The sequence below is a fragment of the Lepisosteus platostomus genome, chromosome 5, assembly GCF_059453375.1.
Source record: "Lepisosteus platostomus isolate fLepPlt1 chromosome 5, fLepPlt1.hap1, whole genome shotgun sequence".
Lineage (NCBI taxonomy): Eukaryota > Metazoa > Chordata > Actinopteri > Semionotiformes > Lepisosteidae > Lepisosteus > Lepisosteus platostomus.
This window is the reverse complement of record NC_142615.1, coordinates 1,670,549-1,698,215: the sequence shown is the minus strand read 5'-3', so window position 1 is coordinate 1,698,215 and position 27,667 is coordinate 1,670,549. Positions and strand designations below refer to the sequence as shown.

Genomic DNA, 27,667 nt, shown 5'->3' with positions numbered 1-27,667 from the left:
GTGATGGACTGGTGTCCTGTCCAGGGTGTGTGAGTGTGTGTCTCACCTGTGATGGACTGGTGTCCTGTCCAGGGTGTGTGTGAGTGTGTGTGTGTCCTCTGATGGACTGATTTCCTGTCCAGGGTGTGTGAGTGTGTGTGTGTCCTGTGATGGACTGGTATCCTGTCCAGGGTGTGTGAGTGTGTGTGTGTGTCCTGTGATGGACTGGTGTCCTGTCCAGGGTGTCTGATTGTGTGTCTCACCTGTGATGGACTGGTGTCCTGTCCAGGGTGAACCCCGTCTTGTGTCCATTGCTTGCTGGGATAGGTTCCAGCTGCCCTGCGACCCTGAATTGGGAGAAATGGGTGAATGGACTGGTGGATCAGAGAGCAGAAGTGTGTTAAGGAAGCTTGCGAGTCTGTCCCTCTCCCACATACAGATCCCTAGAGCTCTGCGCAGCTCAGACCTGCTGAGCCAATGTGCTGTGGTGTGCGCAATGTCAGATGTTCCCAGTTTATGGACATCGGTGAACACCAGTGACATCCTTCTGTCCGTCACTGGGACAGAGGAAGAGGAGGAGTGAAAACAATGCTGTGTAGCAGCAGACGGGTGGAGAGTCAGATGCGTGTTCCCTGACACACCTGTGTCTCGCTGAATGTTTAGGAGCCGTGAGCAGGTGGCTTGGGAAAACCAGTTGACCAGAGAGCCACTGGCGAATTACAGGCAAGACAGAAACAGCTGAGTGTGCTCAGAGCGGCGCTTGTTGAAGACGCGTTCTGAAACATGCTGACTTACCTCCGGAGCTGGAGTTTGATTTCTTCTGCCTGTTCCAGCGCTGCAGTTCCTCCGCCTGCTTCCTGATGTCTTCCTGCGTCATTCCCAGCTCCATTCCCTCTGCCTGGGACTCGCTCCCCCCCCTGTCCAGGGCTGTCAGGGGGTACAACTCTCCTCTGTTCTGCGCCACCAGCCTGTTGATCTTCTGCAGCAGCAGAGGCACCTGTGGGTGACCTGCGCTGGCTCTCTTGTTGTTGAAGACCTGGTACCTGTCCCCACACTCCCTGATCAGGTCTCGGAGGTCCTTCTGGGAATTCTTCAGGAATTCCTCTTCTGTCACCCCTTCCAGGTCGTCGCCGTGGGTGAACAGGATCACGATGTGCCGTGTGACTCCCGGGCCGAACTTCTGCTGCATCTGTGTCAGGATCTTCTTCTCTCCCTGGGAGAATCGGCCCAGCTGGAGCACCAGGAGGAAGACGTGAGCTCCTGGGGCAGACAGATCCAGACAGCGCTGGATCTGAGCCCTGGGGTCAGGACAGGCTTGGTCGACGAAGTCTGGAGTGTCGATCACAGCCACTGGTCTCCCGTGGATCTGCGTCTCTGCTCTCTGACACTCAGTGGTCACAGCCCGGGAGGTGAGGGAGGTTTTAAACTCCTTTCTTCCCAGGATGGTGTTTCCTGCTGAGCTCTTCCCTGAGCCTCTCCTGCCCAGCAGCACCAGCGTCAGAGCTGCAGTTTGCCCCTGGGCTGGACCTGCTGTGGGACAAGGACATGACAGTTCACTGTGCTGCAGGACTTCCACAGGAAGGTACAGGCAAGGACTTCCAATGGAAGAGACAACTCCAGCAGTGACGAATCTTACAGTCACACCTGCACCTCTCCAGAGACACGCTGGCTCATGCATTTTTCATCTGAGTCTTCTCTACATGTCCTGTTGTGCCATCTAGTGCTCACAAAACGTACTGCAGTTCCCTGTAACACTCAACATTACCTTCCTGTTTCCTAAAGAGACGTGTTTCTCTCAGAAAATACTGCACTAGTCCAAATGTCTATAATCCAAATCATTTCAGGAAGTCACACTACCTCCAGTCTTACAAACCGAGAGGCATTGAAAAGACAAGTGACCCTAGAGTTAGGGTTAGGGAGTCAGTAGTCAGCACTGCTGCCTGGCAGCACTGGGGCCCTGGGTTCAATTCCTGGGGTGCTGTCTGTGAGGAGTCTGCATGTTCTCCTCGTGTTTGTGAAGGTTTCCTCCCACAGTCCACAGACATGCTTGTGGGTTAAAGGCCTTCTGGGAGAACTGGCCCGGTTTTAGTGACTGTGTGTTTGGGTCAGTGTGTGTGTGTTTCCTGTGATGGACTGGTGTCCTGTCCAGGGTGTGTGAGTGTGTGTCTGACCTGTGATGGACTGGTGTCCTGTCCAGGGTGTGTGTGAGTGTGTGTGTGTCCTCTGATGGACTGGTTTCCTGTCCAGGGTGTGTGAGTGTGTGTCCTGTGATGGACTGGTATCCTGTCCAGGGTGTGTGAGTGTGTGTGTGTCTCCTGTGATGGACTGGTGTCCTGTCCAGGGTGTGTGTGTGTGTGTGTGTGTGTGTGTGTGTGTGTGTGTGTGTGTGTGTGTGTGTGTGTGTGTGTGTGTGTGTGTGTGTGTGTGTGTGTGTGTGTGTGTGTGTGTGTGTGTGTGTGTGTGTGTGTGTGTGTGTGTGTGTGTGTGTGTGTGTGTGTGTGTGTGTGTGTGTGTGTGTGTGTGTGTGTGTGTGTGTGTGTGTGTGTGTGTGTGTGTGTGTGTGTGTGTGTGTGTGTGTGTGTGTGTGTGTGTGTGTGTGTGTGTGTCCTGTGATGGACTGCTGTCCTGTCCAGGGTGTGTGTGTGTCCTGTGATGGACTGATGTCCTGTCCAGGGTGTGTGAGTGTGTGTGTGTCCGACCTGTGATGGACTGGTGTCCTGTCCAGGGTGTGTGTGTGTCCTGTGATGGACTGATGTCCTGTCCAGGGTGTGTGAGTGTGTGTGTGTCCGACCTGTGATGGACTGCTGTCCTGTCCAGGGTGAACCCCGTCTTGTGTCCATTGCTTGCTGGGATAGGTTCCAGCTGTCCTGCGACCCTGAACTGGGAGAAATGGGTGAATGGACTGGTGGATCAGAGAGCAGAAGTGTGTTAAGGAAGCCTGCGAGTCTGTCCCTCTCCCACATACAGATCCCTAGAGCTCTGCGCAGCTCAGAGCTGCTGAGCCAATGTGCTGTGGTGTGCGCAATTTCAGATGCACCCAGTTTCTGGACATCGGTGAACACCAGTGACATCCTTCTCTCCGTCACTGGGACAGAGGAAGAGGAGGAGTGAAAACAATGCTGTGTAGCAGCAGACGGGTGGAGAGCCAGATGCGTGTTCCCTGACACTCCTGTGTCTCGCTGAATGTTTAGGAGCCGTGAGCAGGTGGCTTGGGAAAACCAGTTGACCAGAGAGCCACTGGCGAATTACAGGCAAGACAGAAACAGCTGAGTGTGCTCAGAGCGGCGCTTGTTGAAGACGCGTTCTGAAACATGCTGACTTACCTCCGGAGCTGGAGTCTGATGTCTTCTGCTGCTCCCCTGCCTGCTTCCTGATGTCTTCCTGCGTCATTCCCAGCTCCATTCCCTCTGCCTGGGTCTCGCTCCCCCCCCTGTCCAGGGCTGTCAGGGGGTACAACTCTCCTCCGTTCTGCGCCACCAGCCTGTTGATCTTCTGCAGCAGCTGAGGCACCTGTGGGTGACCTGCGCTGGCTGTCTTGTTGTTGAAGACCTGGTACCTGTCCCCACACTCCCTGATCAGCTCTCGGAGATCCTTCTGGGAATTCTTCAGGAATTCCTCTTCTGTCACCCCTTCCAGGTCGTCGCCGTGGGTGAACAGGACCACGATGTGCCGTGTGACTCCCGGGCCGAACTTCTGCTGCATCTGTGTCAGGATCTTCTTCTCTCCCTGGGAGAATCGGCCCAGCTGGAGCACCAGGAGGAAGACGTGAGCTCCTGGGGCAGACAGATCCCGACAGCGCTGGATCTGAGCCCCGGGGTCAGGACAGGCTTGGTCGAAGAAGTCTGGAGTGTCGATCACAGCCACTCGTCTCCCGTGGATCTGCGTCTCTGCTCTCTGACACTCAGTGGTCACAGCCCGGGAGGAGAGGGAGGTTTTAAACTCCTTTCTTCCCAGGATGGTGTTTCCTGCTGAGCTCTTCCCTGAGCCTCTCCTGCCCAGCAGCACCAGCGTCAGAGCTGCAGTTTGCCCCTGGGCTGGACCTGCTGTGGGACAAGGACATGACAGTTCACTGTGCTGCAGGACTTCCACAGGAAGGTACAGGCAAGGACTTCCAATGGAAGAGACAACTCCAGCAGTGACGAATCTTACAGTCACACCTGCACCTCTCCAGAGACACGCTGGCTCATGCATTTTTCATCTGAGTCTTCTCTACCTGTCCTGTTGTGCCATCTAGTGCTCATAACACGTATTGCAGTTCAAAACAAGTATCCCCATTCCCTATAACACTCAACATTACCTTCCTGTTTCCTAAAGAGACGTGTTTCTCTCAGAAAATACTGCACTAGTCCAAATGTCTATAATCCAAATCATTTCAGGAAGTCACACTACCTCCAGTCTTACAAACCGAGAGGCATTGAAAAGACAAGTGACCCTAGGGTTAGGGTTAGGGAGTCAGTAGTCAGCACTGCTGCCTGGCAGCACTGGGGCCCTGGGTTCAATTCCTGGGGTGCTGTCTGTGAGGAGTCTGCATGTTCTCCCCGTGTTTGTGAGGGTTTCCTCCCACAGTCCACAGACATGCTTGCGGGTTAAAGGCCTTCTGGGAGATCTGGCCCGGTTTTAGTGAGTGTGTGTTTGGGTCAGTGTGTGTGTGTGTCCCGTGATGGACTGGTGTCCCATCCAGGGTGTGTGTGTGTGTGTGTGTGTGTGTGTGTGTGTGTGTGTGTGTGTGTCCTGTGATGGACTGCTGTCCTGTCCAGGGTGTGTGTGTGTCCTGTGATGGACTGATGTCCTGTCCAGGGTGTGTGAGTGTGTGTGTGTGTCTGACCTGTGATGGACTGGTGTCCTGTCCAGGATGAACCCCGTCTTGTGTCCATTGCTTGCTGGGATAGGTTCCAGCTGCCCTGTGACCCTGAACTGGGAGAAATGGGTGAATGGACTGGTGGATCAGAGAGCAGAAGTGTGTTAAGGAAGCCTGCGAGTCCGTCCCTCTCCCACATACAGATCCCTAGAGCTCTGCGCAGCTCAGACCTGCTGAGCTAATTTACGGTGCTTCTCCTGCCCAACAGCACCTCCAGATGTCCCACTGACTGATCCAGTTATGAGAAGAAAGAGTGAACAGACTGTATCATCGTAACACATTCAGAATATTGGCATTGTACATTTTTGTAGACCAAATTCAGAACATAAAAATGATGTCTTTTTACAAATTGCGAATACAGAGTGTCTATTAGTCTCTTACATACAGGGGAAGGTCAAGAGCTGTATTTGTCCCCAGATTGTGGCCAAGGACACCTTATTTCGGGAAGTGTGTAGCTGTCTGGAAGTGCAGTGTCCAATAACACCCTGTGGATTCATCTCAGTCCGTATTTGTTCTCTGTGTGGAGAAGGATTGCAACTTTACCCCTTTGCAAAACTGAACAGGTATGTGTGTTAGCATGCTCGCGAGTGGAGTAATTAGTAATTAATTCAGGAATATCACTGATTGCACTGCTGTCTCAAGTCGTTATCACAGATCAGCTTCACAGACTTATCGCTAATTCTCCATTGTGGCAGTGGGAAGGGATTCCCCTGCGCACCACTAGGGGGCCCTCTAACTGTCCCTCGCTAGCTAATTCATCGTGAGAAGCCCTGTATTACATTGGAACACAAACACCTTGGGTTCGTCTCAGAGCCAGGGTACCAGCTGAAAGGGTGCAGAAGCCTTTTCCTACTCTAGAGAAATCTCTACACTCCCCTGTACTCTCGCCATTTATTGTTTCTTCCGGGCTGAAGAAACGCAACTCGGGGTGACTATGCACCGGCTCTGTGCCTCGACCGGAGGTATCGATCCCCCGCCGGTGAAAAGGCAGCCAGACGTCCCACACTGTTACAGCGTGTTTCATTAACATGGATTCCGAACTGTCGCACTGTGGCTGCAATTCTTGCCTCACCCTGCTGCTTCTACGTCAGAACGTTTCATCTCTTATCTCTGTTCATGTTGGTTCAATGGACCAAGCCTATGGCATGACCACACACCCCCTTATTCTAACAGACATGCTTGCTGTCTTTCTCTGAGAGCAGAAAAGCAAAGAGACAAATCAGATTATTAATGGGTAGGTGTGGCAGATTGCTGAGTATAATAACATCAACGATATGAAACATTTGTCATTTTGAGAAGAGGTATAATCGTCTAAAAAACCACTCTGCTCTGAAACAGTATCTGTCAGTGTGCATCTATGCGCTGTGTGTCATCTCTCTCCGTGTTAGACTCACCGGGAGCCATGGTGCGTTCCTGTGAGGTTGAGGTTGAGGTTGAGGCAGGAGGCTCTTCGACTCTCTCTGGCAGCAGCAGTAAGAAGCAAAGTGCTCCTGCTAGCAGACTTAAAGAGCTCTCTGCAGCTGTGGGCGGATCATCAGGAAGACACACCCAGAAGCGCCTCATAAAAGATCTGTCATCCGCGCAGGAGTAGCTCCTCAGGCAGGTGAGTGGCTTTTTGATCGCAGTTAGTTTGATTACAGATCCTTAAGACTCCGTAGTCGGCTGTAGAGCCTGCTGGCTTGGAGAAGAAGGATTTTAATTCTTTAACATTAATCATTAATTGGCCTCGTACTTGTGTACAAAATACCTATTAAACAGCAAACAAAAGAACGGTGAGATATTGGCACTACTTGTTCTATTTTTGATGACCAGATTGTCTGAACAAAGGATTCATTTGTCCACATTGGTCATCTGTCCTGTTTATCTTTACAGGGTGTGCAAAATGAACCATAGAACCACAGATGATAAATACATGTTATAGGAATAAATGTCTAATCTAATCAATCAATCCTGTCTAATCTAATCAATCCAAATATAAACTTTATTTTCCCTTTCTTTTGGACCAATGCTAGAATTCATCATAACTTAACACCAATAAAGAGGTCAGGACAATTGCTATTTCAGGAAATCAGACAATTCTTTTACACTTCTCAAAAGCGAACCTGTAACTGAGTGATCTTCTCAGTCTATGCCTGGTCCTATTCCTGCCTCCTCCTGTGCCACACATTCCCTAATGCTGTTGACGTCCTCTAGAGTCTGAAAGGGAACGTAGCTCCATCTGATTTATGCCAGTGATTCTCTACTTCCTGTAGAAAACCTGAAATTGACTCAGGAGTGCCATTTCAAAAGCAATTCTTTCCTTTTCAGACCAGCTGCAGGAGAGGCGGATCGTCCTCATTGGGAAACCAGGAGTGGGGAAGAGTTCCACAGGAAACACCATTCTGGGCAGGAAGGAGTTTCAATCTGCCCTCAGCATCAAATCTCAGTGACAAAGCTCTGTGAGAAACGGTCCACAGAGATCGACGGGAGACGTGTCGCTGTGATCGACACTCCAGGCATCTTTAACACTGACGACCCCGATGAAGATATAATTCCTGAAATTGTGAGGTGTGTCCAGGTCTCCTGCCCGGGACCCCACGCCTTCCTGCTGGTCATCCAGGTGGGCCGCTTCACCGAGGAGGAGAAGAACGCTGTGGAGGCCCTGCAGGAGCTCTTTGGAGAAAGGGCCAATTATTACACCATCGTCCTCTTCACCAGGGGGGACGATCTGGAAGATAACACCATTGACAACTATGTGAAGGATTCCCATCCAGACCTCCAGGAGGTGATCCGGAAGTGTGGCAGCAGGTACCACGTCTTCAACAACAAAGACATGGAGAATCGCACCCAGGTGAGGGAGCTGCTGACCATGATCGACCGCATGGTGGCGACCAACGGGGGCGGCTACTACACCCAGGAAATGTTCGAGGAGGCTGAGAGGAAGATCCAGGAGAAGGAGGAGGAGCTGAAGAAGAAACTCAGCCTGGAACACAGGCAAGAGCTGCAGATCCTGGAGACACAGCAGAAGCTGGAGCTGATGAGCATGAAGCAGGAGGCCATGAGGGCTGAGCTGGAGAGAATCCACCAGGAGAGAACAGAGGAGCTCTGGAAGAAACAGCAGGAAGAGCTGAAGAAGATCAGGGAGGAGGCTGAAAATGCACAGTACTACTTCAGCTTCACCGAAGCCCTGAAAATTAGCTGGGAGAAGTTTAAAGATCTGTTCAGAAAAAAACATTAATAGTTCAAGAGTAACGATTTGAGAGCACCTACAGCAAATGTTTAATCAGGCCAATTCTACTTTCATGATTTTAAAATTATCAATAAGTTTAAACTGTCCTTCCTGTCCTATTTTCTATTGGTTTTATGGTTTAGTAATACTCTTTGCATCATTGTAAATCCCAAATAAATGGTTTGCTGGCTTTCTCTAGTGACTTAATTAGTGTGACTCTCACTGTAGAAAAAGGGAAACACTACTGTATTGAGTCTGAGCTCCATTCAGAACCGTATTCTGTACTGTGCTCCTGTTTGCATACAATAAAGATCTGCTTTCCTGCTCTGCTCAAGAACCTGATCGTTGAGTGATTTCTACAACCCTTAACCACTGTAATAAAGATCACACTTGAGGCACACTGATAAGAAGGAAAATTCAAATCTCGCCTGACGTTCTCACTCATGGAAAGAGGAAAGGCAGTTCCTGGAACAGGGTTGTCCAGCAGATGGACAAGATGGAGCAGTGGCCACCAGTCCAGGTCGTTATACTGCCAAACCAGTCACAGGCGTGTGCTCAGCGCTGGCCTTCTTGGACTAAATGGACAGGTTTCGTAAGAGATCTTAGACTGAGATAGTGGATAATCCAGGTGGCCTTGATAGACAGAAGCTACAGCACAATGAAAGAAGTTACCAAAACATTTTTATAAATCATTAAACATCAGTGCTGCTGATGTGAGAGAGTACAGTACAGTGCACTTGATGAACTCCGGAGATATTAATTTAAATAAACATCTCTGCAGTTCCATAAGAAAATGGATTTGTCGGTCTGGGTTAATAGTGTACAGTATCTGTCAGCACCTTCAGGTGCAGACGCAGTCTGACAGGACCAGTGACACCAGTGAAAGTGAAAGAGAAGGAGCAGCTGTGAACTCTGACCCAGTCCCCCTCCCCCATCTCCACCAATCACACACCACCATCGCTCTGACATCACATGTTGTCAGGCAGGAGCTGCGCTGAGAGGCTGTCTTCAGTGGGTCCAGCTTGAAAAATCTGCTCCTGCAAGAGATGTTCATGGATTATACATGTTGTAGACACCATGGGGAATAATACAAGCAAAATGTTAGGATACAGTGGGATGTTGGGATAGTAGGATCTTACGTTGGGATATAACACAATAGTAAGGCCTCATTTCGAATATTGTGATTAGTTTTGGTTACTGTGTTATAGAATAAACATCACTGCTCTGAAATCAGTCCAGAGAAGAGGAACCAGATAAGAACTGAGTCTATTTAGTCTGAAGGGAGTGTCCCACACTGACAGGCTGGGGGAACTGAGTCTCTTCAGTCTGGAGGGAGTGTCCCACACTGACAGGCTGAGGGAACTGAGTCTCTTCAGTCTGAATGGAGTGTCCCACACTGACAGGCTGGGGGAACTCAGTCTCTTCAGTCTGAAGGGAGAGTCCCACACTGACAGGCTGGGGGAACTGAGTCTCTTCAGTCTGAAGGGAGTGTCCCACACTGACAGGCTGAGGGAACTGAGTCTCTTCAGTCTGAAGGGAGTGTCCCGCACTGACAGGCTGAGGGAACTGAGTCTCTGTAGTCTAACTCTGACTATTGGGAATATACCCAGGTAAGTTACCCAGTATACGCAGGTACAGTAAGTTACCCAGTATACCCAGTATACACAGGTGAGTTACCCAGGATACCCAGGTAAGTTACCCAGTATACTCAGTATACCCAGGTAAGTTACCACAGTATACCCAGGTGAGTTACCCAGTATACCCAGGTGAGTTAACCAGTATACCCAGGTGAGTTCCCCAGTATACCCAGGTAAGCTGTGGGTTCATGAGTGTCAGTGAACAGTACACAAACACACCATATAAGATCACAAGAAGAGAACAAGGAGGAGGAGAGGAGGAGGAGAACAGAGAGGAGAGAGGAGTGGGGACCTGAAGCAGGAGCCCCTGTTTCCTGATCATCCAGCCCACCCCTGACTGAAGCCAGTATCTGAGCTGGCTGTTCTGTGTGTCTGGGGACCTCGGGTATCCTGGGTCAAACAGACCTCGACTACAGAGACGTCTTTCCTGCTTGGGGTGCAGTTTCAGAATCAGGAGACAGGAGATCGGCTCCTGTTGATTTTGTGCCATCCGGGTGCAGAGAGAGAGATCTGACTGCAGGGTGTATCACATTTATCAGAAGGCAGCTCATCTCTTCTCTGGCCTCTGCAGGCACTATTGAACAGTTTCAAACTTAGAAGAAGTCTGGGGGTTTCTGGGTGACCAGAACGTTAGGCCCCTGAAACGCCTTGTTTGTCAACACTGTACACAGAGTAACTTGTGTGTGGTATCTTTTCTTGTGTGCAGTCTAGTTTGTCTCTTGTCAATGTAATAAGGATGAATTTTGGCATTGACTTTTTTATGTACAGAAGTCACAAGACATGACTTCTTACTCAGCAACAGTATGAGAGAATACATTGCAAGCAGTTTATCTGACCTTCTGATGCTAACGATATAACCGCAGAAAGTCGAGACACATTTCATACTTTCTGTTTGTAGACTTCCTGTTCACCAAACTAAAGGTGAATTTTCATTTCTGAGAAATCAAGTGGTCAGGTACAAGGAAGTATCTGTAGAGAAGAACAGCTCCTAATATGGACATTCAGAACGAGCTCTGCTACCACAAGCCTGCTGTATGAAACCCGTGACCTTTGACCTGATCAGAGGCTGCTGTCACGTCTGTATCCTGTATCCTCTCCACACGCGTGAAGCCAGGACTCTGCTGACCCACACCGAACCCCAGTGAAGAGTGAAGAGTTGTGTCTGATTGTAGAGAAATCACTTCCAGTCGGGGGTTATGAATAGTTGTTTGACTTATTGACTTAACCGCTCGGTCGGTTCCTGATTTTCACCAGTTTCCGAACCCCTCAGTTGTGACAATATCAAGAGGACCAGCTCCGTTTCTCCTCTCAGTACTTCATGGAAGACGTTACAAATATATTTGTACACTGGATTTTCTTTCTGGTTTTGTTGATCTCTTTCTTTAATGTTTACAAATGTCAAGAAACGCTTCATGTGTTCATCGTTTCAGAGTGGATAACTTTATGGTTCACTGCAGTAGATCTGCACTGTTGTTCTAAACAATTAATGAAACGTTTCAAAGCCCGGTCTGATTTTCTTAGAATCCTTTGAACTCAATTGCAAAGAATTGTATTGACTTTCAAATTCAGGTCACATTGATCACAATTATGTTCACCACATTATCTACTTTTTATCCATTCTTTAAATTTCTCCCAGGTCTTTAAGTGCAAGCAGTGACTTTCCAGACTCCTCCTGCAGTTTCTCCTCATACTCCTGACACAGTGTCACCACATCACTCAGATATTTCTTCCTGTCTTCTATCTCTCGGCTCAGCTGTTGTTTTCAGGCACATCCAAAACCCCACAACCCAATACCGAGACTGAGGTTCTAGAGGAAGGACCAGTGAGGCAGAGAGGTAACAGGCCCACAGCACACTAATGCAGCAACAACACCTCAAAGAGAAACAGGGCTCGAAGTCTGATCTGTTGGTATGGGACAGAAACCTGTCAGAGCCCATAGTGTAAAACCCTGTTGTTGGCAGGGTGTGTGTGTGTGTGTGTGTGTGTGTGTGTGTGTGTGTGTGTGTGTGTGTGACTTGTCTCAGGCAGAGAGCAGGAAGTTGAAAACACTTTCCAGGAAATACAACAGCCTTTCCAGTGTTCAGCAAGAAATCTCATCTTTCACCCAGTATACCCAGGTAAGTTACCCCAGTGTACCCAGGTAAATAATAATAATAATAATAATAATAAACTTTATTTTATATAGCGCCTTTAAAGGTGGCTTCTCAAAGCGCTTTACAGGATGACAATAACAATAAATAAGAAGACTACAACAATAAATAAGAAAATTTCACAAGACAGGACACAATTATAATTACAACAATACAACAATAACAATAGAGGAGACCGTGGAAGATGGTATTAAGAAGAGCAGAGGGGTGAAGAATGGAAGCAGTTAAGTAAAGGCTTTTCTGAAAAGGAGGGTTTTGAGTCTGGATTTGAAGGAGTTTAGAGAAGGTGACTCTCTAATATCCTTGGGCAAGGAGTTCCAGAGCTTGGGGGCATAGCAGGAGAAGGCCCTGTCGCCCATACAATGTAGACGGGCTTGGGGGACAGTAAGGAGGGCAGAATTTGAAGAGCGGAGGTTGCGAGGTGGGGAGTAGGGCGATAAAAGTTCAGACAGGTATTGAGGTGCCAAGCCATGTAAAGCCTTGTAGGTGAGCATGAGGATTTTAAAGTCTACGCGGAATTTGACCGGAAGCCAGTGCAAGGACTCCAGGATAGGAGTAATGTGAACACTTGCACTAGATCTGGTCAGGATTCTGGCTGCTGAATTTTGGACATACTGCAGCTTGTTCAGAGTAGATTTAGATACCCCAGGGAGCAGAGCATTGCAGTAGTCAATTCGAGAGAATACAAATATGTTGATCAGCTTTTCAGCCACAGTTAATGATAGCATAGGGCGTAGTCTTGCGATATTTCTAAGGTGAAAAAAAGATGTTTTGACAGTATGCTGTACATGTGGGTCGAATGTTAAGCCAGAATCGAATATAACCCCAAGGTTTTTCAATTTTGATTGGAGCTCAAGTACAGAGCCATCTACAGACAGGGTTACAGGACTGGCTTTACGAAGTTGATGGGGGGTACCAATAAGCATGACTTCAGTCTTGTCACAGTTAAGATGAAGGAAGTTTTGAGTCATCCAAATTTTTATGTCAGAGATGCAATTAGATAGAATAGAGACAGCCACATCAGTGTCGGGTTTGGTATGGATGTATATTTGAGTATCGTCAGCGTAAAAATGAAAGCTGAGGCCATGTGATCTTAAAAGCTGACCAAGTGGGAACATGTAAATGCTGAAGAGCAAGGGGCCCAGTATTGAGCCCTGAGGGACACCAGACTTGACAAGACCAATTTCAGACCTGTACCCATTGAGAGAGACAAAGTGACAGCGATCAGTGAGGTAAGACTTAAACCATTTGAGGGCAGTGTCAGAGACTCCAAACACAGTCTCGAGACGAGAAAGCAAGATGTTATGGTCAACAGTGTCAAAGGCAGCACTGAGATCAAGAAGGATGAGTATGGAAAGAGAACCAGAATCAGAAGCTATTAGGAGATCGTTGGTGACTTTGACTAGGGCGGTTTCTGTGCTATGAAGTTGACGGAAGCCAGATTGGAGGGGTTCGAAAAGGTTGTTTGTCATGAGGTGGTTATGTAACTGAAGTGTGACAGCACGTTCTAGAATTTTAGAGAGAAAGGGTAAGTTGGAGATGGCCTCAGTATACCCAGGTAAGTTACCCCAGTATACCCAGGTAAGTTACCCCAGGATACCCAGGTAAATGACCTCAGTATACCCAGGTAAGTTACCCCAGTATACCCAGGTAAGTTACCCCAGGATACCCAGGTGAGTTAACCAGTATACCCATGTAAGTTACCCAGTATACCCAGGTAAGTTACCCAGTATACCCAGGTAAATTACCCCAGGACACCCAGTATACCCAGGTGAGTTACCCAGTATACCAGTATACCCAGGTAAGTTACCCAGTATACCCAGGTGAGTTACCCAGTATACCCAGATAAGTTACCCAGTATACCCAGGTGAGTTACCTCAGTATACCCAGATAAGTTACCCAGTATACCCAGGTAAGTTACCCAGTATACCCAGTGAGTTACCCAGTATACCCAGATAAGTTACCCAGTATACCCAGTATACCCAGGTGAGTTACCCAGTATACCCAGGTAAGCTGTGGGTTCATGAGTGTCAGTGAACAGTACACAAACAGACCATATAAGATCACAAGAAGAGAACAAGGAGGAGGAGAGGAGGAGGAGAACAGAGAGGAGAGAGGAGTGGGGACCTGAAGCAGGAGCCCCTGTTTCCTGATCATCCAGCCCACCCCTGACTGGAGCCAGTATCTGAGCTGGCTGTTCTGTGTGTCTGGGGACCTCGGGTATCCTGGGTCAAACAGACCTCGACTACAGAGACGTCTTTCCTCCTTGGGGTGCAGTTTTAGAATAATCAGGAGATAGGAGATCGGCTCCTGTTGATTTTGTGCCATCCGGGTGCAGAGAGAGAGATCTGACTGCAGGGTGTATCACATTTATCAGAAGGCAGCTCATCTCTTCTCTGGCCTCTGCAGGCACTATTGAACAGTTTCAAACGTAGAAGAAGTCTGGGGGTTTCTGGGTGACCAGAACGTTAGGCCCCTGAAACGCCTTGTTTGTCAACACTGTACACAGAGTAACTTGTGTGTGGTATCTTTTCTTGTGTGCAGTCTAGTTTGTCTCTTGTCAATGTAATGAGGAAGAATTTTGGCATTGACTTTTTTATGCACAGAAGTCTCAAGACATGCCTTCTTATTAGCAACAATATGAAATTGCAAGCAGTTTATCTGACCTTCTGATGCTAACGATATAACCGCAGAAAGTCGAGCCACATTTCATACTTTCTGTTTCTAGACTTCCTGTTCACCAAACTAAAGGTGAATTTTCATTTCTGAGAAATCAAGTGGTCAGGTACAAGGAAGTATCTGTAGAGAAGAACAGCTCCTAATATGGACATTCAGAACGAGCTCTGCTACCACAAGCCTGCTGTATGAAACCCATGACCTTTGACCTGTTCAGAGGCTGCTGTCACGTCTGTATCCTGTATCCTCTCCACACGCGTGAAGCCAGGACTCTGCTGACCCACACCGAACCCCAGTGAAGAGTGAAGAGTTGTGTCTTATTGTAGAGAAATCACTTCCAGTCGGGGGTTATGAATAGTTGTTTGACTTATTGACTTAACCGCTCGGTCGGTTCCTGATTTTCACCAGTTTCCGAACCCCTCAGTTGTGACAATATCAAGAGGACCAGCTCCGTTTCTCCTCTCAGTACTTCATGGAAGACGTTACAAATATATTTGTACACTGGATTTTCTTTCTGGATTTGTTGATCTCTTTCTTTAATGTTTACAAATGTCAAGAAACGCTTCATGTGTTCATCGTTTCAGAGTGGATAACTTTATGGTTCACTGCAGTGGATCTGCACTGTTGTTCTAAACAATTAATGAAACGTTTCAAAGCCCGGTCTGATTTTCTTAGAATTCTTTGACCTCAATTGCAAAGAATTGTATTGACTTTCAAATTCAGGTCACATTGATCACAATTATGTTCACCACATTATCTACTTTTTATCCATTCTTTAAATTTCTCCCAGGTCTTTAAGTGCAAGCAGTGACTTTCCAGACTCCTCCTGCAGTTTCTCCTCATACTCCTGACACAGTGTCTCCACATCACTCAGATATTTCTTCCTGTCTTCTATCTCTCGGCTCAGCTGTTGTTTCAGGCACATCCAAAACCCCACAACCCAATACCGAGACTGAGGTTCTAGAGGAAGGACCAGTGAGGCAGAGAGGTAACAGGCCCACAGCACACTAATGCAGCAACAACACCTCAAAGAGAAACAGGGCTCGAAGTCTGATCTGTTGGTATGGGACAGAAACCTGTCAGAGCCCATAGTGTAAAACCCTGTTGTTGGCAGGGTGTGTGTGTGTGTGTGTGTGTGTGTGTGTGTGTGTGACTTGTCTCAGGCAGAGAGCAGGAAGTTGAAAACAATTTCCAGGAAGTACCACAGCCTTTCCGGAGGTTCAGCAAGAAATCTTCTCTTTGGCTGACAGCTTACAATTCCAAGAGAGAAACAGGAAGAGGAGACATTCACTGTGGGGACTGGGTGAACCCTAAAGGTTTAAAATGGAGTTTTACTGCCACCTGGGGGCAGAGAACACGTACTGCAGGAACACTGGTCTCCTGCCTCTTTCCCCAGCAGACTCCTGCCAATCGACAGAGACTGAAGCCATGAAGGTCACCTGCCCTGGGGACAAGCTGAAACTGCGTCCCTCCGAGAGGCAACAGCAAACAGTTGAAATGGCGCCAACAATCAACACTTAACCCCACAGATTTATCTGAAAGAACTTGATCTTGAACTTCATTGCCATATGTGACCGGTACGATGGAATTCTTACCTACAGAAAGTCCCTCGAGTGTTAAAACAAGTGTAAAAACACAGAGTGCAGACAGCGCATCAAGACAACAGACAAACAAACAGCAGACAATGTACGAGCCAACAAGTAAACAGCTTGAACGTAAACATTGACTGGAGATGGGCAATAATTAAGAATTCATCATGAGGGAGAGGGTGATGGTGCAGGTGTGCTCCGAGGGACAGGGCCAATCGCCCTGCTTGTGGGTAGAAGCTATTGAGGACACTGGTGGTCTGTGTCCGTATGCTCTTGTGTCTCTTGCCTGAGGGCAGTGGGCTGAAGGGCTCGTGCCCGGGCTGGTGACGAAAGCATGTTTAGAGTTGTAGGTCATGTCGTGTCACCTAGGGTTCATATTGGTAAGACCACTAAGGTTACCTCCTAATTCACTACAGAGACGTGTTTCCTTCAGAGAGTCCTGTCCATCCTCTTCCTGGTGTACTCTAACCTGAGATCATCTCTTTGGATGGGAAACTGGTTGGCCTGTTGGCTTTAGCGCCCTCTGCTGGCCGGCTCCTTGAGAGCTCTGCCTGGCGATTATTCTGTCCCTCTTCTGGATTCTGGACTGCCCTTTTGCCCTTCGACTTTGGACCTCGCCTCTCGTTTCGGGTTGTTGGCCACTATTGGCACTTCCTGGATTTCGAACCACCTTTCTCCTCTTGACCGCGGACTCGCCTGACGTCCCGGATTGTTCACCTGCTTGTTCACCTACTGTACCTCCTCCTGCATCTGCACAGGACCCACACATCTCTTCACCTTCACTGGGGAGTCCTTACAGGTCATCACTGTATAAATGTGTTCTTATTCTTAATACATTGTTGTGCACAGTGTGATTACTGTATGAGCTGCTGATCTCCTCATGCTCTCTAATTTCGTGTCATGGATGTTGTAACACAGGCCTTGTTGGATACAAAATAAGCATAGTATTGTATTCCATTGTTCTGACAGATACATCGACCATTATGATCATATGGAAGATCTCACTGTTTTATTCGGCGTTATGTACCGGACAAACAAGAGAAAGGAACGCTACAAGTTGCAAGGTTTTTAATGAAAACAGTGATCAGGAAATACACTTCCACACCTGCAGGGTTTCTCCTAAAGTTAACTTCAGTTTCCAAGACCTTGTTTCACTTTTTTTTCCCTTTTGACTTCAGAAATGCCCAGACTCCTGGGTTCTCCACCTCTTCCCTGAGTTTCCTCTTCTCCTCTTCATGTTTCCTCTCCAGCTCCTCCAGCTCCCTCTGGAACTCAGCCCCCGTCTCAGCTCTTCTCCACTGGTCCTCTGTTCTGGTCATCACCTGTTCCATGCTCTTATACAGCTCTTCGCATTTCCTCTTCAGCTCCTCATCTCCCTCTCTTGACGAAGTATCTATCTAGAGCAACTAGGTGCTGAAGTGTTCTCTTCTGTTCTGCGCCACCAGCCTGTTGATCTTCTCCAGCAGCTCAGGCACCTGTGGGTGACCTGCGCTGGCTGTCTTGTTGTTGTCTGGGGTGTCTGGGGTGTCGATCATAGCCACTCGTCTCCCGTCGATCTGCGTCTCTGCTCTCTGACACTCAGTGGTCACAGCCCAGGAGGTGAGGGAGGTTTAAAACTCCTTTCTTCCCAGGATGGTGTTTCCTGCTGAGCTCTTCCCTGAGCCTCTCCTGCCCAGCAGCACCAGCGTCAGAGCTGCAGTTTGCCCCTGGGCTGGACCTGCTGTGGGACAAGGACATGACAGTTCACTGTGCTGCAGGACTTCCACAGGAAGGTACAGGCAAGGACTTCCAATGGAAGAGACAACTCCAGCAGTGACGAATCTTACAGTCACACCTGCACCTCTCCAGAGACACACTGGCTCATGTATTTGTCATCTGAGTCTTCTCTACATGTCCTGTTGTGCCATCTAGTGCTCACAACACATACACAACACAACACTCAACATTACCTTCCTGTTTCCTAAAGAGACATGTTTCTCCCAGAAAGTACTGCACTAGTCCAAATGTCTATAATCCAAATCATTTCAGGAAGTCACACTACCTCCAGTCTTAAAAACCGAGAGGCATTATAAAGACAAGTGACCCTAGAGTTAGGGTTAGGGAGTCAGTAGTCAGCACTGCTGCCTGGCAGCACTGGGGCCCTGGGTTCACTTCCTGGGGTGCTGTCTGTGTGGAGTCTGCATGTTCTCCCCGTGTTTGTGAGGGTTTCCTCCCACAGTCCACAGACATGCGGTGGGTTAATGGCCTTCTGGGAGAACTGGCCCTGGTGTGAGTGTGTGTGTTCTGTGATGGGCTGGTGTCCTGTCCAGGGTGTGTGTGAGTGTGTGTGTGTCCTGTGATTGTCTGGTGTCCTGTCCAGTGTGTGTGTGTGTGTGTGTGTGTGTGTGTGTGTGTGTGTGTGTGTGTGTGTGTGTGTGTGTGTGTGTGTGTGTGTTTGTCCAGTGATGGACTGGTGTCCTGTTCAGTGTGTGTGTGTGTGTGTGTGTGTGTGTGTGTGTGTGTGTGTGTGTGTGTGTGTGTGTGTGTGTGTGTGTCCTGTGATTGTCTGGTGTCCTGTCAAGGGTGTGTGTCCTGTGATGGACTGGTGTCCTGTCCAGGGTGTGTGATTGTGTGTGTGTCCTGTGAAGGGCTGGTGTCCTGTCCAGGGTGTGTGAGTGTGTGTATGTCCTGTGATGGACTGGTGTCCTGTCCAGGGTGTCTGATTGTGTGTCTCACCTGTGATGGACTGGTGTCCTGTCCAGGATGAACCCCATCTTGTGTCCGTTGCTTGCTGGGATAGGTTCCAGCTGCCCTGCGACCCTGAACTGGGAGAAATGGGTGAATGGACTGGTGGATCAGAGAGCAGAAGTGTGTTAAGGAAGCCTGCGAGTCTGTCCCTCTCCCACGTACAGATCCCTAGAGCTGCTGAGCTAATTTGCGGTGCTGCTCCTGCCCAACAGCACCTCCAGATGTCCCACTGACTGATCCAGTTATGAGACGAAAGAGTGAACAGACTGTATCATCGTAACACATTCAGAATATTGGCATTGTACATTTTTGTAGACTTGTACCGAATTCAGAACATCAAAATGATGTCTTTTTAGAAATTGCGAATGCAGAGTGTCTATTAGTCTCTTACATACAGGGGAAGGTCAAGAGCTGTATTTGTCCCCAGATTGTGGACAAGGACACCTTATTTAGGGAAGTGTGTAGCTGTCTGGACGTGCAGTGTCCAATAACACCCTGTGGATTATTGTCCAATAAGATGTGTGGGTCCTGTGCAGACGCAGGAGGAGGTACAGTAGGGGAACAAGCAGGTGAACAATCTGGTACTGTCACGGAGGTCCGAAGGGACGAACCGTGGAGAGGCAGGAGAGCAGAAAAGACCCTCTGTGTAGTGGCGAGATGGGGTAAGCCCAGGCTCAGCTGTTCAGGAATGCCCTATAGAAACCCACGCCCTCAGGCAGCGGACGTGGGGCGACCTGGTGCCAGGCGGGTCTCAGGACATCCGAACGTCAGTGCTGAGCCAAGCAGAATCAGTATAGCCCCAGGGAGAGAGACACCGGAAGGACAGAGAAGCACAGGAAACTAGGGACAGCGACAGGTACGTCAGGCGAGTCCGCGGTCAAGAGGAGAAAGGTGGTTCGGATTCCAGGAAGTGCCAATAGTGGCCAACAACCCGAAACGAGAGGACGTTTTAATCTACCCCTGAAGGTGTTTTATGCGGTCTTGAGTGTGCTTGGTTCCTGCAGTAAAAAGTTTATTTTTGAACAAATTAAAAAAGACATTTAAATCCGTTTGGCATTCCCCTCAAGCAAAATGAGTGAAAAGGGCAATATTCTGTCACAGACTTCCCTTTTTCTACAGTGAGAGTCACACTAATTAAGTCACTAGAGAAAGCCAGTAAACCATTTATTTTGGATTTACAATGATGCAAAGAGTATTACTAAACCATAAAACCAATAGAAAATAGGACAGGAAGGACAGTTTAAACTTATTGATAATCTTAAAATCATGAAAGTAGAATTGGCCTGATTAAACATTTGCTGTAGGTGCTCTCAAATCGTTACTCTTGAACTATTAATGTTTTTTTTCTGAACAGATCTTTAAACATCTCCCAGCTAATTTGCAGGGCTTTGATGAAGCTGAAGTTGTACTGTGAGTTTTCAGCCTCCTCCCTGATCTTCTTCAGCTCTTCCTGGTGTTTCTTCTTGAGCTCCTCTGTTCTCTCCTGGTGGATTCTCTCCAGCTCAGCCCTCATGGCCTCCTGCTTCATGCTCATCAGCTCCAGCTTCTGCTGTTTCTCCAGGATCTGCAGCTCTTGCCTGTGTTCCAGGCTGCATTTCTTCCTCTTCAACTCCTCCTCCTTCTCCCGGATCTTCCTCTCTGCCTCCTCGAACATCCCCTGGGTGTAGTAGCCGCCCCCGTTGGCCGCCACCATGCGGTCGATCATGGTCAGCAGCTCCCTCACCTGGGTGTAATTCTCCATGTCTTTGTTGTTGAAGACGTGGTACCTGCTGCCACACTTCCGGATCACCTCCTGGAGGTCTTGATGGGTATTCTCCACGTAGTCGTCAATGGTTTCATCTTCCAGCTCATCCCCCCTGGTGAAGAGGACGATAGTGTAATAATTGGCCCTTTCTCCAAAGAGCTTCTGCAGGGCCTCCACAGCGTTCTTCTCCTCCTCGGTGAAGCGGCCCAGCTGGATAACCAGCAGGAAGGCGTGGGGTCCCGGGCAGGAGACCTGGACACACCTCACGATCTCAGGAATTATACGTTCATCGGGGACGTCAGTGTCAAAGATGCCTGGAGTGCAGATCACAGCGACACGTCTCCCATCGATCTCTGTGGACTGTTTCTCACAGCGCTTTGTCACCGATTTGGTCCTGAGGGCAGATTGAAACTCCTTCCTGCCCAGAATGGTGTTTCCAGAGGCGCTCTTCCCCACTCCTGTTTTCCCAATGAGGACGATCCGCCTCTCCTGCAGCTGGTCTGAAAAGGAAAGAATTGCTTTTGAAATGGCACTCCTGAGTCAATTTCAGGTTTTCTACAGGAAGGTACAGGCAAGGACATGACAGTTCACTGTGCTGCAGGACTTCCACAGGAAGGTACAGGCAAGGACTTCCAATGGAAGAGACAACTCCAGCAGTGACGAATCTTACAGTCACACCTGCACCTCTCCAGAGACACGCTGGCTCATGCATTTTTCATCTGAGTCTTCTCTACATGTCCTGTTGTGCCATCTGGTGCTCACAACATATACACAACACAACACTCAACATTACCTTCCTGTTTCCTAAAGAGACATGTTTCTCCCAGAAAGTACTGCACTAGTCCAAATGTCTATAATCCAAATCATTTCAGGAAGTCACACTACCTCCAGTCTTACAAACCGAGAGGCATTATAAAGACAAGTGACCCTAGAGTTAGGGTTAGGGAGTCAGGATTCAGCACTGCTGCCTGGCAGCACTGGGGCCCTGGGTTCACTTCCTGGGGTGCTGTCTGTGAGGAGTCTGCATGTTCTCCTCGTGTTTGTGAGGGTTTCCTCCCACAGTCCACAGACATGTTGTGGGTTAATGGGCTTCTGGGAGAACTGGCCCGGTTTTAGTGAGTGTGTGTTTGGGTCAGTGTGTGTGTGTGTCCTGTGATGGACTGGTGTCCTGTCCAGGGTGTGTGAGTGTGTGTGTGTGTCCTGTGATGGACTGGTGTCCTCTCCAGGGTGTGTGTGTGTGTGTGTGTGTTTGTTTGTTTGTGTGTGTGTGTGTGTGTGTGTGTCCTGTGATGGACTGGTGTCCTGTCCAGGGTGTGTGAGTGTGTGTGTCCTGTGATGGACTGATGTCCTGTCCAGGGTGTGTGAGTGTGTGTGTGTCCGACCTGTGATGGACTGCTGTCCTGTCCAGGGTGAACCCCGTCTTGTGTCCATTGCTTGCTGGGATAGGTTCCAGCTGCCCTGCGACCCTGAACTGGGAGAAATGGGTGAATGGACTGGTGGACCAGAGAGCAGAAGTGTGTTAAGGAAGCCTGTGAGTCCGTCCCTCTCCCACATACAGATCCCTAGAGCTCTGCGCAGCTCAGAGCTGCTGAGCCAATGCGCTGTGGTGTGCGCAATGTCAGATGCACCCAGTTTATGGACATCGGTGAACACCAGTGACATCCTTCTGTCCGTCACTGGGACAGAGGAAGAGGAGGAGTGAAAACAATGCTGTGTAGCAGCAGACGGGCGGAGAGCCAGATGCGTGTTCCCTGACACACCTGTGTCTCGCTGAATGTTTAGGAGCCGTGAGCAGGTGGCTTGGGAAAACCAGTTGACCAGAGAGCCACTGGCGAATTACAGGCAAGACAGAAACAGCTGAGTGTGCTCAGAGCGGCGCTTGTTGAAGACGCGTTCTGAAACATGCTGACTTACCTCCGGAGCTGGAGTCTGATTTCTTCTGCCTGTTCCAGCGCTGCAGTTCCTCCGCCTGCTTCCTGATGTCTTCCTGCGTCATTCCCAGCTCCATTCCCTCTGCCTGGGTCTCGCTCCCCCCCCTGTCCTGGGCTGTCAGGGGGTACAACTCTCCTCTGTTCTGCGCCACCAGCCTGTTGATCTTCTCCAGCAACTGAGGCACCTGTGGGTGACCTGCGCTGGCTGTCTTGTTGTTGAAGACCTGGTACCTGCTCCCACACTCCCTGATCAGCTCTTGGCGGTCCTTCTGGGAATTTTTCAGGAATTCCTCTTCTGTCTCCCCTTCCAGGTCGTCGCCATGGGTGAACAGGATCACGATGTGCCGTGTGACTCCCGGGCCGAACTTCTGCTGGATCTGTGTCAGGATCTTCTTCTCTCCCTGGGAGAATTGGCCCAGCTGGAGCACCAGGAGGAAGACGTGAGCTCCTGGGGCAGACAGATCCAGACAGCGCTGGATCTGAGCCCCGGGGTCAGGACAGGCTTGGTCGAAGAAGTCTGGAGTGTCGATCACAGCCACTGGTCTCCCGTGGATCTGCGTCTCTGCTCTCTGACACTCAGTGGTCACAGCCCGGGAGGAGAGGGAGGTTTTAAACTCCTTTCTTCCCAGGATGGTGTTTCCTGCTGAGCTCTTCCCTGAGCCTCTCCTGCCCAGCAGCACCAGCGTCAGAGCTGCAGTTTGCCCCTGGGCTGGACCTGCTGTGGGACAAGGACATGACAGTTCACTGTGCTGCAGGACTTCCACAGGAAGGTACAGGCAAGGACTTCCAATGGAAGAGACAACTCCAGCAGTGACGAATCTTACAGTCACACCTGCACCTCTCCAGAGACACGCTGGCTCATGCATTTTTCATCTGAGTCTTCTCTACATGTCCTGTTGTGCCATCTAGTGCTCACAACACATACACAACACAACACTCAACATTACCTTCCTGTTTCCTAAAGAGACATGTTTCTCCCAGAAAGTACTGCACTAGTCCAAATGTCTATAATCCAAATCATTTCAGGAAGTCACACTACCTCCAGTCTTAAAAACCGAGAGGCATTATAAAGACAAGTGACCCTAGAGTTAGGGTTAGGGAGTCAGTAGTCAGCACTGCTGCCTGGCAGCACTGGGGCCCTGGGTTCACTTCCTGGGGTGCTGTCTGTGTGGAGTCTGCATGTTCTCCCCGTGTTTGTGAGGGTTTCCTCCCACAGTCCACAGACATGCGGTGGGTTAATGGCCTTCTGGGAGAACTGGCCCTGGTGTGAGTGTGTGTGTTCTGTGATGGGCTGGTGTCCTGTCCAGGGTGTGTGTGAGTGTGTGTGTGTCCTGTGATTGTCTGGTGTCCTGTCCAGTGTGTGTGTGTGTGTGTGTGTGTGTGTGTGCGTGTGTGTATGTGTGTGTGTGTGTGTGTGTTTGTGTGTGTCCAGTGATGGACTGGTGTCCTGTCCAGTGTGTGTGTGTGTGTGTGTGTGTGTGTGTGTGTGTGAGTGTCCTGTGATGGACTGGTGTCCTGTCCAGGGTGTGTGTGAGTGTGTGTGTGTCCTGTGATTGTCTGGTGTCCTGTCCAGTGTGTGTGTGTGTGTGTGTGTGTGTGTGTGTGTGTGTGTGTGTGTGTGTGTGTGTGTGTGTGTGTGTGTGTGTGTTTGTCCAGTGATGGACTGGTGTCCTGTCCAGTGTGTGTGTGTGTGTGTGTGTGTGTGTGTGTGTGTGTGTGTGTGTGTGTGTGTGTGTGTGTCCTGTGATTGTCTGGTGTCCTGTCAAGGGTGTGTGTCCTGTGATGGACTGGTGTCCTGTCCAGGGTGTGTGATTGTGTGTGTGTCCTGTGAAGGGCTGGTGTCCTGTCCAGGGTGTGTGAGTGTGTGTATGTCCTGTGATGGACTGGTGTCCTGTCCAGGGTGTCTGATTGTGTGTCTCACCTGTGATGGACTGGTGTCCTGTCCAGGATGAACCCCATCTTGTGTCCGTTGCTTGCTGGGATAGGTTCCAGCTGCCCTGCGACCCTGAACTGGGAGAAATGGGTGAATGGACTGGTGGATCAGAGAGCAGAAGTGTGTTAAGGAAGCCTGCGAGTCTGTCCCTCTCCCACGTACAGATCCCTAGAGCTGCTGAGCTAATTTGCGGTGCTGCTCCTGCCCAACAGCACCTCCAGATGTCCCACTGACTGATCCAGTTATGAGACGAAAGAGTGAACAGACTGTATCATCGTAACACATTCAGAATATTGGCATTGTACATTTTTGTAGACTTGTACCGAATTCAGAACATCAAAATGATGTCTTTTTAGAAATTGCGAATGCAGAGTGTCTATTAGTCTCTTACATACAGGGGAAGGTCAAGAGCTGTATTTGTCCCCAGATTGTGGACAAGGACACCTTATTTAGGGAAGTGTGTAGCTGTCTGGACGTGCAGTGTCCAATAACACCCTGTGGATTATTGTCCAATAAGATGTGTGGGTCCTGTGCAGACGCAGGAGGAGGTACAGTAGGGGAACAAGCAGGTGAACAATCTGGTACTGTCACGGAGGTCCGAAGGGACGAACCGTGGAGAGGCAGGAGAGCAGAAAAGACCCTCTGTGTAGTGGCGAGATGGGGTAAGCCCAGGCTCAGCTGTTCAGGAATGCCCTATAGAAACCCACGCCCTCAGGCAGCGGACGTGGGGCGACCTGGTGCCAGGCGGGTCTCAGGACATCCGAACGTCAGTGCTGAGCCAAGCAGAATCAGTATAGCCCCAGGGAGAGAGACACCGGAAGGACAGAGAAGCACAGGAAACTAGGGACAGCGACAGGTACGTCAGGCGAGTCCGCGGTCAAGAGGAGAAAGGTGGTTCGGATTCCAGGAAGTGCCAATAGTGGCCAACAACCCGAAACGAGAGGACGTTTTAATCTACCCCTGAAGGTGTTTTATGCGGTCTTGAGTGTGCTTGGTTCCTGCAGTAAAAAGTTTATTTTTGAACAAATTAAAAAAGACATTTAAATCCGTTTGGCATTCCCCTCAAGCAAAATGAGTGAAAAGGGCAATATTCTGTCACAGACTTCCCTTTTTCTACAGTGAGAGTCACACTAATTAAGTCACTAGAGAAAGCCAGTAAACCATTTATTTTGGATTTACAATGATGCAAAGAGTATTACTAAACCATAAAACCAATAGAAAATAGGACAGGAAGGACAGTTTAAACTTATTGATAATCTTAAAATCATGAAAGTAGAATTGGCCTGATTAAACATTTGCTGTAGGTGCTCTCAAATCGTTACTCTTGAACTATTAATGTTTTTTTTCTGAACAGATCTTTAAACATCTCCCAGCTAATTTGCAGGGCTTTGATGAAGCTGAAGTTGTACTGTGAGTTTTCAGCCTCCTCCCTGATCTTCTTCAGCTCTTCCTGGTGTTTCTTCTTGAGCTCCTCTGTTCTCTCCTGGTGGATTCTCTCCAGCTCAGCCCTCATGGCCTCCTGCTTCATGCTCATCAGCTCCAGCTTCTGCTGTTTCTCCAGGATCTGCAGCTCTTGCCTGTGTTCCAGGCTGCATTTCTTCCTCTTCAACTCCTCCTCCTTCTCCCGGATCTTCCTCTCTGCCTCCTCGAACATCCCCTGGGTGTAGTAGCCGCCCCCGTTGGCCGCCACCATGCGGTCGATCATGGTCAGCAGCTCCCTCACCTGGGTGTAATTCTCCATGTCTTTGTTGTTGAAGACGTGGTACCTGCTGCCACACTTCCGGATCACCTCCTGGAGGTCTTGATGGGTATTCTCCACGTAGTCGTCAATGGTTTCATCTTCCAGCTCATCCCCCCTGGTGAAGAGGACGATAGTGTAATAATTGGCCCTTTCTCCAAAGAGCTTCTGCAGGGCCTCCACAGCGTTCTTCTCCTCCTCGGTGAAGCGGCCCAGCTGGATAACCAGCAGGAAGGCGTGGGGTCCCGGGCAGGAGACCTGGACACACCTCACGATCTCAGGAATTATACGTTCATCGGGGACGTCAGTGTCAAAGATGCCTGGAGTGCAGATCACAGCGACACGTCTCCCATCGATCTCTGTGGACTGTTTCTCACAGCGCTTTGTCACCGATTTGGTCCTGAGGGCAGATTGAAACTCCTTCCTGCCCAGAATGGTGTTTCCAGAGGCGCTCTTCCCCACTCCTGTTTTCCCAATGAGGACGATCCGCCTCTCCTGCAGCTGGTCTGAAAAGGAAAGAATTGCTTTTGAAATGGCACTCCTGAGTCAATTTCAGGTTTTCTACAGGAAGGTACAGGCAAGGACATGACAGTTCACTGTGCTGCAGGACTTCCACAGGAAGGTACAGGCAAGGACTTCCAATGGAAGAGACAACTCCAGCAGTGACGAATCTTACAGTCACACCTGCACCTCTCCAGAGACACGCTGGCTCATGCATTTTTCATCTGAGTCTTCTCTACATGTCCTGTTGTGCCATCTGGTGCTCACAACATATACACAACACAACACTCAACATTACCTTCCTGTTTCCTAAAGAGACATGTTTCTCCCAGAAAGTACTGCACTAGTCCAAATGTCTATAATCCAAATCATTTCAGGAAGTCACACTACCTCCAGTCTTACAAACCGAGAGGCATTATAAAGACAAGTGACCCTAGAGTTAGGGTTAGGGAGTCAGGATTCAGCACTGCTGCCTGGCAGCACTGGGGCCCTGGGTTCACTTCCTGGGGTGCTGTCTGTGAGGAGTCTGCATGTTCTCCTCGTGTTTGTGAGGGTTTCCTCCCACAGTCCACAGACATGTTGTGGGTTAATGGGCTTCTGGGAGAACTGGCCCGGTTTTAGTGAGTGTGTGTTTGGGTCAGTGTGTGTGTGTGTCCTGTGATGGACTGGTGTCCTGTCCAGGGTGTGTGAGTGTGTGTGTGTGTCCTGTGATGGACTGGTGTCCTCTCCAGGGTGTGTGTGTGTGTGTGTGTGTGTGTGTGTGTGTTTGTTTGTTTGTGTGTGTGTGTGTGAGTGTGTGTGTCCTGTGATGGACTGATGTCCTGTCCAGGGTGTGTGAGTGTGTGTGTGTCCGACCTGTGATGGACTGCTGTCCTGTCCAGGGTGAACCCCGTCTTGTGTCCATTGCTTGCTGGGATAGGTTCCAGCTGCCCTGCGACCCTGAACTGGGAGAAATGGGTGAATGGACTGGTGGACCAGAGAGCAGAAGTGTGTTAA

At 49.3% G+C, this 27,667-nt stretch overlaps 2 protein-coding genes across 2 annotated transcripts in view; both read right to left on the bottom strand.

The window, feature by feature from the left end:
* The window catches only part of LOC148662378 (uncharacterized), a 150,736-nt gene that overhangs the window by 85,377 nt on the left and 37,692 nt on the right, over positions 1–27,667 (bottom strand). The window lies entirely within an intron of this gene.
* The window catches only part of LOC148662380 (uncharacterized), a 56,314-nt gene that overhangs the window by 26,292 nt on the left and 2,355 nt on the right, over positions 1–27,667 (bottom strand). Inside the window, exons 2-9 of the mRNA XM_088632847.1 lie at positions 22,483–23,217; positions 21,951–22,034; positions 20,147–21,068; positions 17,288–17,477; positions 7,292–7,826; positions 3,303–4,022; positions 775–1,509; positions 243–326 (exon numbers count right to left, since the gene is read on the bottom strand). Coding sequence (XP_088488973.1) covers positions 243–326; positions 775–1,509; positions 3,303–4,022; positions 7,292–7,826; positions 17,288–17,477; positions 20,147–21,068; positions 21,951–22,034; positions 22,483–23,217 — 4,005 coding nt within the window. The remainder of the gene's footprint in view (positions 1–242; positions 327–774; positions 1,510–3,302; positions 4,023–7,291; positions 7,827–17,287; positions 17,478–20,146; positions 21,069–21,950; positions 22,035–22,482; positions 23,218–27,667) is intronic.